Genomic DNA, 13336 nt, shown 5'->3' with positions numbered 1-13336 from the left:
TGCAATACATAATTTAAGCTTTCATGTAAGCGAGAAGCAACTTTCTGAATTCTTTTCAAACGAACAAACGTCTTCTTTTTGTGCAGAGTTGCTTTTCCTAATGATATTTCTCATTTTCGCCTGCGGATTCTTTTACAGCATCTTCAATTAATGAACTTTTAATTCCTTAAAGTACATAAGCGGATAATGTTTATCCGCAAGAAATTAGCGGTTTTCACTCGAAATGAAGAACGGGGAGGATTAGTCGAAAATAAATCAATCGAGAGTCTGAAAAGAAAGGAGACGTGGACAAGAGTATTCCATTAACCGGCAACACTGAGTTCTGGGTCACATCAAAGCACTTGTGTTACGTAATTCAAAAGGGAAGCTTGTGAGAATTAAAGAATTTCTTCCAATTACACGTGGCAAATCGCTTCGACTTTTCTCTTACGAATATCAGAGATGGAAAATGTAAGGGGCTATAAATAAGTGGTAAAGTAGCCATATTACGTCTCCGACAATAGCTGAGGATTCAATGTTGGAGCTCGTCGCTGCTTCCACAGACACGGTATGCTCGAATAACTTCAGAGCCGGCACTCAACTAGGTAAAGAGCGCCAGGAAATTGCCGTCTCTTCAATCCAACCTCTCTTTTGTCTGCTCCTTATGCAGTTGACAATTTCGTTACGCGTACATGCGGATTACAGTTAAAGGATGACGAGATCATCATTGGATAAGGAAAGCTATGATTTCCCACAAAAGGAGAAAATTCTGAATAAAATCACACGTCTAATTCCTTCCAAAATCACCTTTTCCTTTTACATTCAAGATAAATTGAGCAGATTTTACTATCGAGAGTCCGTGCGTATTAAATCTTCTCTCCAGTTTTCTAAAGGATATAAATTTTTCTCAGAGCAAAGGTAGACTTAATGCTGTCCTTCCTTTGTAAAATGGATTTTATAACGTAATATACTTTAAGGTTCTAACAGTGAGTAGAATTTTCTGATAAAACCATAATAAGGCGTAGTAAAATAGACATAATGTACAGCGAAACCAAAATATCCAATCGAAATTACATCCTTATTTCGAGACAATTCTCTGCCCGTGTCTTCCTGTGAAAGAACACTCGTTTGCTTCATTTTCATTTACGCGATAACAGCACTCGCTAAAGCGGGATTATCCCACCGAGACGTCGGCACGTAAAATCCAAAGTACCTTTCGGGAAACTGGTTATTCCGAGATGAACGTCTTTCTCCGCGCGCTATCTGTTACAGATTATCCTTTTCTCAACGCCGGGCGACTCTCGACGTCAGAGACACAGCTCCGCGGCAGAGTTAAAATCTCTGACGCGTGCGAGAGTGGCCCAATATGACTCGCAACACATTCCCGGAAAGTCCCGGCGATTACTCCGAGCCGATCTGACGTAGCCATGGCGACGGCACAGTGCGTCGGGGAAAAGTGTTCGTTTCCGTTCGACTTCTTGCCGAGGAGCACGGCAATAAAAGAGAAGAGGAACAAAGAGGAAGGAGGTGGTTACTGTAGCACGCGAGTAGCAGGAAAGAGGGAAATCCGACCGAGCGAGAGTCCTCGGAGAGTCCGACCGCTCTTAGCGCGACTTCATCCCTCTTTTCTGCCCTCGGCTGAAGGGAAATGACTTTCTTCGAGCACATGCCGTCCCCGCTTTCCTCACATTCTTATGTCGAACCGTTTTAAGATCATTATCGACTCTGCATACCAGGCTTAACATTTCCCGCTCGGCGGGATTTACCGTCCGATACCAGCGACGATAAAATCTTCAAGAGTCGGAAAATTACACGGGCGGCAGCTCTAGTGCATTATTCACGGTGTTACTTTGTCGATTTAGTCGCAATTCAATTGCAATGACAAATGCAATCAATATGTTGTACGATAAATAACCCTGTTTCGATAAATAATATCACAAACGTTCCTTAAGGATGTATCTGAGATACAATCATTGACAAAAATCCCCCAAATTCGAAAAACTGGCATATCTACGCTAAACGTGCTACGTAAACCTAGTGATAACTGATATAAATGATAACTAACATAATATATTTATTTTTAAAAAGTTATTTTTCACATTTTTCAGCACTTTATTAGGTTTATTTGCCATTTTACAACTTTTTACAATAAAACTTTTGGCAGTGAAAATGCCCAGAATGAAGTTGCCGCACTTCTACAGTCCAGTAATTGACATATTACAGAAACCGCAAAATTATCATGAATAATAATTAATTTCTCCTAAACCGTGTTGTGAAACCTAATCGAATTTTGCACAAAGTTCCAATAATCCATGGTCTATATGTATAAAAAAAATTAAAATTTTGGTACTATTTTTTCTATACTTTATTACTCATTTCATTCAAGAAAATTGCGTTTCCCATAAGAACACATGTAAAATCAGACATAATTGAAATAATAATTACTCTCTAACGATTTAGTAAATCTACTTAAAATTTTTTTCAGTATATTACAGATAACAAAGGAAGTGTTTCCCGAAGTTTCATCAATGTGGTACTATTTTGAAATAGCTCAGATACATCCTTAACATTACGCGTTCATAAACAAGTTTTCATTTAGACAACCGTGGCGTTTCTCTCTTATAAGATTAGACATTCCATAAAATTGTCTAGCCACGAAAGACACGAAGTCCATGAGACGGTCCTTCCCTCGATTAAAGCAATTTTCGCAGCTATTACAAAAGGAATAATGAAGAGAAAATCGTGTACAAGATTCGACGTCAGAATTGCTTTTATGTCCAATTTTCACGGGGAATAGCCTTCGTCTACCGCATTATTGTGAAAGAACAGCTGTTTTCGTTTCTAAAGTTCCTTTCTAGATCACGATCAGATTGCTCAAGACCTCGTGTGAGCAACGCCGGCGAGCATTAAGCGTTTCTTTCTGAGGTCGTGACAGGTGGTGTAGGATTGAAAACCAGGATCGCGCTTATCCGGAGCAGGTAATTAGATCTATCGCTTGAATGCTACCTTGATTTCGTACTTGTAATCAAATGACGTCGCTTTAAACAGCAACGCCCTAATTTTGCCTTCAAGACGCTTCAATCTCGTCTTCTTAAACGCAATCTACGACGCCGTCGTCTTGAAAGACGTTAATTAAGAACTGCAAAATGCACTTCAGCAACAGCTCGCTCGAAACAACGAATTAATAATCAAGTAAAACGACGATCTTACGAAACCCCATAGTAATTAATTTACTATTAAAACTGTTGGCTTTTTCTAACGGTTTCGTCAGTTTAACAAATCTCTCGCGCACGCGTGCGTAAAATTGAATAACATCCTTTGCGCGAAATTATCGATACTTCAAAAACGCAGAACTGCAGTTCCGAAAGCTGTTTCTCCTCCATTTAGAGAGATCAATTACCTATTCAATTACCAGCCCGGTCCTCGGCGTAGCGTCAAACGAGCGGATAATTGCGCGGGTGGGCAAGTAAAACTAAATTGCACTTCCTGTCACTGCCAGCAGCAAAAGTTAACACGCCGCGACCACCTACGCGCCGCTGACCGAGTGACCGGCTGCTATCGATCGCGTATCCGTTATCGATCTTTGACCATGGCACATTCGCGACATGGTCGCGATTGGTCGGACGGCATCACTGGTGAACGCCGAAGAAGTGGGGAGTTACATAAAGCGCGACGCGACGCGGGTGCAGCGGCAATTCGTCGCGGGGCACCGGTAGTGCCGCACTCCACCCGCGCGCGGGATCATCACGGACACGTGGATATCGTCGCTGTCAAGGACTGCTCAGTGGCTCTCGTCAGATTAGCGGGGCGCGCGCGAATTTACTTGAAACGTGAGTCGAATTTCAATTCAATTTTCGTTACGAAAGCATATTTATGCCACTTTAGAATGAACATTGTTCAACAGTGGAACATTATTCGCTATTATTGTGTTGGTATGTTCCAAGTATCGAAGGCAGCCTGTAACGAGGAAGTTAACGAGAGGAAAATTTGTTGGATAATTTAATAAACGTTGCCGGTTACTCTCACCGATAATTTTCACGCTGCTGTGCATGAATGACGGCCTGTAAATTGCAATGACGCGTCGTATATTATTGTACGGCCCGGTTTCACCAACGTTGTTTAACTTTAAGCTTAGCTTAATTCGTTCTTTGTCTCTTTCTAAAGTAACAGTTGAAAAGAGACAAGGAACGAATTGAACTAAGCTTAAAGTTAAGCGACGTTGGTGAAACCGGGCCTAAGAGATGTAATTTAAAACTGAAAGTTAAAATAAGAAACGATGCTACTTGAGTAAGCGTGAAAGTCCTAGAATTATATAGAACATGCCTAATACAGCCACAGAAAACATTTACGAGTCCAATGCTATTGCACTTCAATGTATCATAAAATAGGATCGATGTAGCGCCAATCGTATTTATTGTAGAGAAAGGCATATTTTAATCTTCAATGAAAATAAAACGATAGTATGTATCGTCCTTTGTCGAATATCGCGGTGCCAACTTCGTGCGTTGTAAGATAAACGCAAGAATATATAAACTTACATTTGTATAAGTTACTCGTGTCTCAATATAGTAAGTCAAGCTTTTTTAATTCGACAGGAGAATAAGAATTTATTATATTAATTCGAGAGGAGAATAAGAATTATTGATTTTGTCTTGATATCGACTTATCTTTATACTAAACGAGGTTGTGAGAAATAGAAATGCGTCAAGAATATTTTTTGCCTCGGTAACAGAAATCCTTTCTGAGGGTGTAACTGTGATAATTACAGCAATTTATAAGTTCATAAGAAAATTCCTTTACAACAATAGGCAATGTAGTACGAGTACATTTTAGTGTGTTTCATAAGCAGCTGAGTGACTTCGAAACCAAGATTGTTTAGGATCTCGAAGGTCCTATAACTGATGTCAGGGAGTGAACTTTAATAGCGCTTGTTAGTCTCTAAACGCGAAGAGGGTGTCTAAAACTAATTATTAAGCTTCCGCCCCGATATAGTCCGACCGAAGAGCCCGCTAATTGCATCAGCTCGTCGAATTAATCTGTCGCGCTCTTCAAAAACGGCGACGAAACTGCAGAAGAAAAGGTCGCGCGGTATTCCGAGGCTATTTAGTATTCGCGAGCCATTTTTAGCATATCGGCGTACTAAAAATAGAAATTACCGTACGAATAAGAGCAACGTTTTCGACGCGCGCTATATTTGAGATTCACATAAAATTAGCGCGCGGCTATCCATCTCGGTTTGTTTCATTCACTCTCGCACAGTGCATTTGCAGAATGCGAGACTTTTATACAAGATTATCTTGACTCGATAAGTTAACGTTATCTTTTCCTTATCCAGAAATCATTGTTAATGTAATTATTGTTATCTATGCACTCTTATCGTCTCATCAGGTCGTTTCTGTTAGGTTCACGTAACGTCCAAGTGAGCGATAATATCATATTCAATTAATTATTCAAAACAATTCAATAACATTAAGTAACACGAAAACTGTAAGCTTTCGCCGAGGGGTAAACCGCTGACCAAAATCATGCACACCAATGCTCACTGGTGCCTATTATTTTATCTTATTTTACAATGCTCCACACGGAAAGAAAAATGTAGTTGCCGTAGCTAAAAACTGCTTGTGGCAACTAAATTTCAGTTGTAAAATATGGACAGCTAATATTTAGTTGTGATAGCTAAATATTTTGCTACTGTGCCTATTGTATTAGATGCGGTAGCGAACCGTTTGCTGTGGTTTAGAAATTTATAGTTACGACAGCAAAATATTTCAAGCAAACCATGATTAGTTATAGTAGCGAAAATTTTCTTTTCAGTGCAGCAAGGCCTGATGCCCAAACTATGCCCAAAAACGCCTAGTAATGCCCAACTAATTGATTTATTTTACATTTTCGACAATACTTGACAAAATGAGTGCTAAAACATAGCGTCTAGGTTGACATTTGACTTAAATGTCTGTTGTAGGTTTATTAAAATTAGATAATTTAAATTAATTAAATAAATAACAATTAAAATACATTTGGCTTAAAATTCTCTTGTGCAATTGAATAGAACAAGCTGGTGGACATTTCATGTTATCACGAAACACGCGACAGCAGATGCTTCTGCAGCGCAACATCAATCTTTACATACCTGACTGAGTTATCGTTTTATATACACGGCGCGAGATATAAAAGTCAATGGATAAAAGTTTTTAATGAATTATTTTCTAATAAATAAGAGACACGATTCAATTAAATTATAAGCTCCGCGGCGATTCGAATAAGTAAATCGCGATGGTTTTACGATAACCCGGATCATAAACAGCTCAATGTTGCGCGATTATCTCTAATTATTGATGAGAGAAGCGCGTATACGCGCTTGCCTCATCAATATTCATATACTTTTCTTTCGAGAAATATTCTCTGATAACAGCGCACAAAGAGGGGACTCCCTGACCGCCGCGAGAGTTTCCTGCATCGCGTGAGGTGTCATTCGTCTCTCCCCACGTATCTCTGCTTTCCGCCTTTCCTCGTGTGCCAAGACATTGCGAAAGCGCAATTAAGTATTATTTTTAAAACAGAGTATCCCCGAGATGAGTGCAACGATATTAATCATGCTTCACTTTCCCATGTCTTTCAGTTCTTCGCAAGGTAATTTTGTTTGTGAGCAAACTTTTAATTATTAAGTTTAATGTTATCATTTCCGGATCTAAAATAAAGAGAATTCAAGTTAAAGCAACCTTATGTGAACGGACACAGTATAGTCTCCTAAATTAGTGATTCACAGGTTTTCATAGTTAAAATGTTCGTGATAGACGAATAGCGACATATACGTCGCTTTACCTTTCATATCAGTCGACAAGGTATTACCTTAAAAGAAACGATTTAATATTATGGTTTGATGTTTTAAGAGCAATGGTATTCCGTGAGATAAAAATCTGCATAGATATCCAACTGGTTACGTGCCAGTCGCGCATGACAAAATTTAACTTGCACCTTTTTGCCGCGATCGTTCCCTCAAGAATCGGCGTTGCGATATTCCGCGGGTTCGTTATAGCGAATGGGTGGAAATTCGTAACAAACAAAATCGCGCGACACGATAGACGGGCGGCGGCAAACGGCGATTCGAAACCAGCTCCGTGAAAATGAGTCATGGTCATAACGGCGCGAGTTCACTCTTACTTCTCTGCGCGAAGGTGATTTTGCTGATCGTCACGCTCGCTCCTTCGATCTCGTTGTCCTTCTCCTTCCACTCTCGATCGCGTGGACATTCTATCCGATAGCGTAAACACATATGCATCTCCATCGCCTTCCCGCTGCCGAGTTTCTCAAGAAATCTACGTCATTAGCTCTACGTCGTCAATTACCGACGCCGAGGATTAAATTTCCCTCGAAAGGCCACGTATTTACGTATATTAATATATGTTTTTGTCATTTGCAATTCTTTTTTACGAAAAAGATAGCAAGCAGGATGTTTAAACTGACGCAGGTAGCGGTGCTATCCTGTTTACACGGTGAAGCTTATCAACTTCTTTATTCAACATTAATGCATTAACAACAATGTTATAAAACAACGAAAGAAGTTACGGATCTTATTAATTCCCTCTTAAAAGCAGAACGATGTTAATGAAAACGAAATTATTAGCCTCGCCAATAATCTAGATCGCTAAAAGAATTGCTAATCGCTTGTAATACAATATACTATATTTAACAAAAAGTTATGTTAAAAAATGTAATAGCTCTTATCTTTTTAGAGACATAATTGGGGCAATAAATTATTAATTTTAACTCCGTTAACTTATTACAATTATATTAAGTTTAACATATGCTTATGCAATTTTCTGATATTATCTTTATGTAATTTCTGCATTTCAACTCTTTTAATTCTCGTTGCAATGCCTTTCTCTTTTTATCAGAAATCGTCGTTTTTTAACGCGCATCCTTGAGTCTAGCAAAACAATTCCAACCGCTTCACACGCTTTCTATAAACTATCACGGTCATCGTCGGATAGCAAGATCCTTGTAGTATCATTTGCATCAGTTACGCAATATGGAATCACGGAAATGGATTGCTATCATTTTCTGTTCTGATAAGCACTCACAATTAGTCTTGAAAGAAAAACCTATATGTGTGACATACGTACATTAATTTAAAACGCACGTGCACTGATATACCAAGGATACGGAACCGCACCTACTCCCCTTCCGTTCATAGGGTACACAAATGTGTATCTCAAATTAAAAATAGAATTTTTTCGCCGAAAGCCGTATATATTTTTGGGACAATTTTCTACACAGCATATGTGTACAGGTCTCCATTTTCAACGTCTTCTGTGATTTGGTGGTTTAATAAAGAACATTTAACTTTATGTCAAGTAGAAACATACAGTTCTGTACAGATTTCTCTTTCGAATTTTGGTTTGAATTATATGTTGGAATTTCCCAGGAGCAATAATTTTTCTAACCCAGTTGAAGGCTGTGTCTCGATGCCCCGGTAATTATTTACTTGTAGTACAGATAAATAACATGCGATTAGCTCACACAAATGTGTACCTTCTATAACTCGAAAAGAGCAATACGCAGCACAATTTGGTTTCCATGAAAGATCAGAGAAAAAAATCATTGCGCAAATGCGAGATTTCAGAATTTTCGGCTGACACGCAACAATGCGCGAGCAAAAGGATTAATGCACAACGGCATGATCGAAGAGACATTTTCTTACACCGTTACATTTTCGTGATAATTTTATCTCGATATTACAGGTAGAAAGAAGACAAATCATGGATCCCGATAACTTCAAGGATTACGCCAATGATATGGCGGAATACATCACAAATTATTTGGAAAATATTAGAGACAGGTAGGTGGTAACATGTGCGGTAATCGAAAAATCGATTAATCGGTGAATCTGCATTAAATAATAATCTATGTACAGTAGGAATCACTGATGCCTTCCCACATTCGTGCACATATCGACACATTTATACATTTTGCATATACATACATGAAGAATACATGTGTTTTACATGTGCCTTTTATGTGGAAAGGCACCAGTGATTCCTAGTGTACAGTAGAGTCCCGATTATTAATCAAAGACTCGGATAAATTGGAAAGGAAAGTTGAAAAGACATACAAACATTACTTACGGTGAAACCACTGTATTTGTTTATCGTTCCCGTCATTCCCCTCTTGCCGTGCGGTGAACTCTGCCCCGAAATGTGCAGTTGACTTCCAGACCTGATTTCAAAATAAATCCATTTTCATAATCTTTTCACGTAAGGATATTATTAAGACGTTTACATTATTAAATTAAAATTGTTAATTCAAAAAACCTTACAGATTTAAGCTTTCATTTTCGACAGTAAAAAAGTTAAATAAAAAAAATTGCGATTTGGATAATCGGAACTCTACTATGTATTAGGTGGTAAACTTAGTTTCCGCGGTGTTTTCTGTTTAACAAACTCATTTATTTCGATATCAAAAGCAAAAGACACATCAATCAAAGTATTTGCCCTCGCTAGCTATACATTTTTCCCATCATTACACTTACAACTAGCGTCATCTAAATGTGAGCTGCGGAAAACTAAGCTTACCACCTAGTATATTATTTTTTGTACCATTCATATTAATGTGTCTCTAGTGTTTGCTGTTATCTAAATAAAATTATATAGATGATTATCTAGATAAAATTTTAGCATTATCTTATCTTTATATAGATAATAAAAATAAGTATTATCTATATCTGCATCTTAGATGAAAGAAAGTGTTATCTTTACTAAATTATCTAAGATAACGTACAGATAATTTGGTTTAGGGCCACATACAAATACTTAACAGTTACACTATTTAAATATGGATGGCGTTGTAGACCATGCATTTATGGCTGCGTTCGGGGAGACGCTATTTAGCGCTAGGAGCGTGCTCTGTCCTTGTTGCTTGCAAAAGTTGAACAAGGACAGAGCATGCTCGTAGCGCTAAATAGCATCTCCCCGAACGCAGCCTATGTGTGTGTCATATAACTTAACCTGAATATATTCTATATCCCCCTTTATAATTTATATTTTTCTATAATTTTTTATAACTTTTTCCACTGTGTTTAGATGAAGTCTTAAAGATATTATCTGAAAATTATCTAGATGAATCATCATATACTTTTATCTTTTATCTAGATACATTCAAAACGAAATCATCTTTATCTTATCTAAGATACATTTATATATTTTTATCTTATCTTTATCTAGCTAATTGTAAAATCATCTATGCACAACACTGTGTGTCTCGTACATGAAACTATGAAACATTTCCAGGAGAGTCCTGCCTACGGTGGAGCCAGGATACATGAAACCCCTCTTGCCATCCGAAGCACCACAAACCCCTGAACAGTGGAAGGACATCATGGCCGATATCGAAAGAGTAATAATGCCAGGCGTAAGTAATTTTTAACTACCTCAATCGATCGTAAATCACCGATCTAGCAAGCCAACTACATACAATAATGACTGACCCGCGCATCGCGAAACATATAATGATGCTGCAGTTGAAAAGTTAAAGTACTTTTTCGACTGTATAGGCAAGAAATAAATGAAGCTAAAATTGTTTTAGGTCACGCATTGGCACAGTCCAAAATTCCACGCATACTTTCCCACCGCGCAATCGTATCCCGCGATTCTAGCCGATATGTTAAGCGGTGCTATTGCGTGCATTGGATTCACGTGGGTAAGTGCATAAAATATGTGAATGTTTTATTCATCTCGATTGCCACAAGATCCGCATTCATGTTTTGCAGTATAATTATCAAGTTTATAAAAAATCCTTACCTACTTGTATTTTTACGAATAATAAAATCTCTTTCCGCAATAGATAAAAATCGAAGCTAATAACAATATCGAAATCTCATCATTAAAAATAAAACTGTATTAACAACATCAGTGTTTTCTTGACCGCATCTGGCAATTTTTATAATAAAAAGTATTACCTCAAAGGTAACATTTCTCGCGATAAATTTTCTGTATTATTAAAATTGCCAGATACGGTCAAGAAAACACTGATGTTGTTAATTACTGCTGGCGACATTTAAGAATATTCTTATTAGTTAAAATGTATTAATTTAAAAAAATTAAAAATTACCTAATTCAAGAAAATGTATCGAACACCGGGATTAAAATATTAAAGGCCACACTATTCTCTCAGTCACTTATGGTATCAAATTTCCCGAATTCTAGATCGCGAGTCCAGCTTGCACCGAACTAGAAGTGATCGTACTAGATTGGCTGGGAAAAATGCTGGACTTGCCGAAAGAATTTCTTGCCTGCAGCGGTGGAAAAGGCGGTGGCGTCATTCAGGTAAACGACATTTTACAAATAGCATTACATTTACAAAAGATACCTGAATATCTAGGGAATAGTTTCGCGTGGGAGTGTAACATTTCTAAAGAGGAATAAGCGAATTTAGGATGAAATTCAAGATATATTTTTATTCACAGGGCACTGCCAGCGAAGCCACTTTGGTAGCGTTACTAGGAGCGAAGGCTAAAAGGATCAAGCAAGTTAAAGAAGAGCATCCCGATTGGACGGAAAACGAGATTGTCGGCAAACTAATCGCATACTGTTCTTGTGAGTATACTGTAATTACTTTGCTACAGAATCTGTCACTTATATGTGTACGAAAATTAGAGCTCAGTAACGTCAAAGCGGAAACGAAATTCGTTGCTTATTCAAACAAAGTTTCCAGTCAAAATTGAATTCATAAGTTATATGCAGAGTATCGAGTCGTATAAATTGTTCCTCAATCAATTCCTGTCTGTTTTTATCGAGCAAGAAAGCAGCGCACAACAGTGAGCGTCAAGTGTATGACAGTTCAATGACTTTAAATAAACACTTGAACTATGACATATATCTCGATGAGCGTTAAATGATCTGTGACAGTCGCAATTAGGCTTTATATAGAAACAGAATGGAGAAAAAAACAAAAGCTTAAAAGTGTCATTGCAATGATCATTTAATTTAATCTAATATAATATTTTACATAGATATATATTATTCATATTTGAGATATTATAATCTATTATTAATTTTTAAATATATATATATTATTTTAGCAAATAAAAAGCTTTGTAGAGCAGCATTAGTAGAAAATATTAGTAACATTGTGAAAAAAGTTTCAATTATTGAAACAATGTTTTTGAAACGCTACATTAATATAATATTCACTCTCTTATCTGAATGTAATACAATAGAAGCAATAAATTTATTAAGTTACTTGCGAATTGCTATTTGTTTCGCATACTAACAAATAACTTTTTAATGTATTTATTATGCAATAGTAATTGAAAAGTTAAGTACAACGTATAACTGGTTTAACACGGCATAATTTTTCATTCGTATTCATCGCACTACTCCGGGACGCATATAACGCGGAAAAGTGTCCGGTCGCTTTCAGTGACCGGGCGCAATCAGTGCGAAGGCATGTGAATAGAGGGGTTGAGGGGGATGGAGTGATAGGGTGAGCATGGGGTTCGCGGCACTTCATCAAGCAGCACTTTGTCGCCATGGCAACTCGTAATAACCGCTCCAGTCATATTTCAGACCGAACTTTCTCTGCTATTCTCAACGCCCATAATAATTTCGACGCGCTTTATCGAAATGGGGGGAAAAAAAAAGAAAAATTTGCTAGAACCCTTGTTCGATACGAACAATGACTTTGATGTTTTTTTCTTCGATTAGGAATATCAAACGAAACATTATGAATTGTGTCGCAATTGTTCTGAGAGAATGGAAAATTTTTTTATATTCTCTCTGTTCTGCGACCGCGATTGAAAATGAGACCGAATTTCGTCGATATCCGTAACAGAGATTCTCTCCTCTTCAAATATTTCACGAGATATTACATATATTGCGAAACAAAAATAAAATATGTGTTAAAGAAATAAAGATGTCAAAATTGTCAAGATTAATGAAATCTATATTCATTCTTATGCTACATAATCCATCGAGTTTTACAAGCTACTACATATCTAGGTAAATGCTAAATATTGGCATCGCATAAATTATTGTTAAGGTTAATATTGCTAATATGCAGTACCAAAGGAGTATATGCTAGTATCTCAAATCGATATTGTTCGAGATTTCTCGAAGTCCGAACAATACAGGGTGTCTGATGCAAAAGTAGCCACTTTGCAAATAGCGGTAGATTGGGTTAAACTAAGGAGAAATATCATGTACCGAGGTACAAAGTAACAATAGTTACCGACAAAGAAATTTATACGTTTGAGCGAATGAGGATGCAGGAGACGGTGGGCGGGAGGCGGGAGGCATGTAAGAAAGCCGATCGGTGAGCGGGAGGGGGAGCGACGCGCGGGATACTATGTTTATGTGGTGGG

The 13336-nt window shown here is 37.6% G+C and overlaps 1 protein-coding gene across 1 annotated transcript in view; it reads left to right on the top strand.

The window, feature by feature from the left end:
- The first annotated feature begins 3666 nt into the window (after positions 1-3666).
- The window catches only part of LOC105562055 (aromatic-L-amino-acid decarboxylase-like), a 13649-nt gene continuing 3979 nt past the window's right edge, over positions 3667-13336 (top strand). Inside the window, exons 1-6 of the mRNA XM_012012556.1 lie at positions 3667-3809; positions 8721-8818; positions 10266-10386; positions 10561-10674; positions 11181-11300; positions 11441-11570. Of these exons, the coding sequence (XP_011867946.1) occupies positions 8739-8818; positions 10266-10386; positions 10561-10674; positions 11181-11300; positions 11441-11570 (565 nt within the window). The 5' untranslated portion in view covers positions 3667-3809; positions 8721-8738. The remainder of the gene's footprint in view (positions 3810-8720; positions 8819-10265; positions 10387-10560; positions 10675-11180; positions 11301-11440; positions 11571-13336) is intronic.

This window comes from Vollenhovia emeryi, unplaced genomic scaffold (assembly GCF_000949405.1).
Source record: "Vollenhovia emeryi isolate VEMERY1.0 unplaced genomic scaffold, V.emery_V1.0 DF939196.1, whole genome shotgun sequence".
In the NCBI taxonomy this organism is placed as follows: Eukaryota; Metazoa; Arthropoda; class Insecta; order Hymenoptera; family Formicidae; genus Vollenhovia; species Vollenhovia emeryi.
This window is presented reverse-complemented; position numbering and strand designations above follow the sequence as displayed.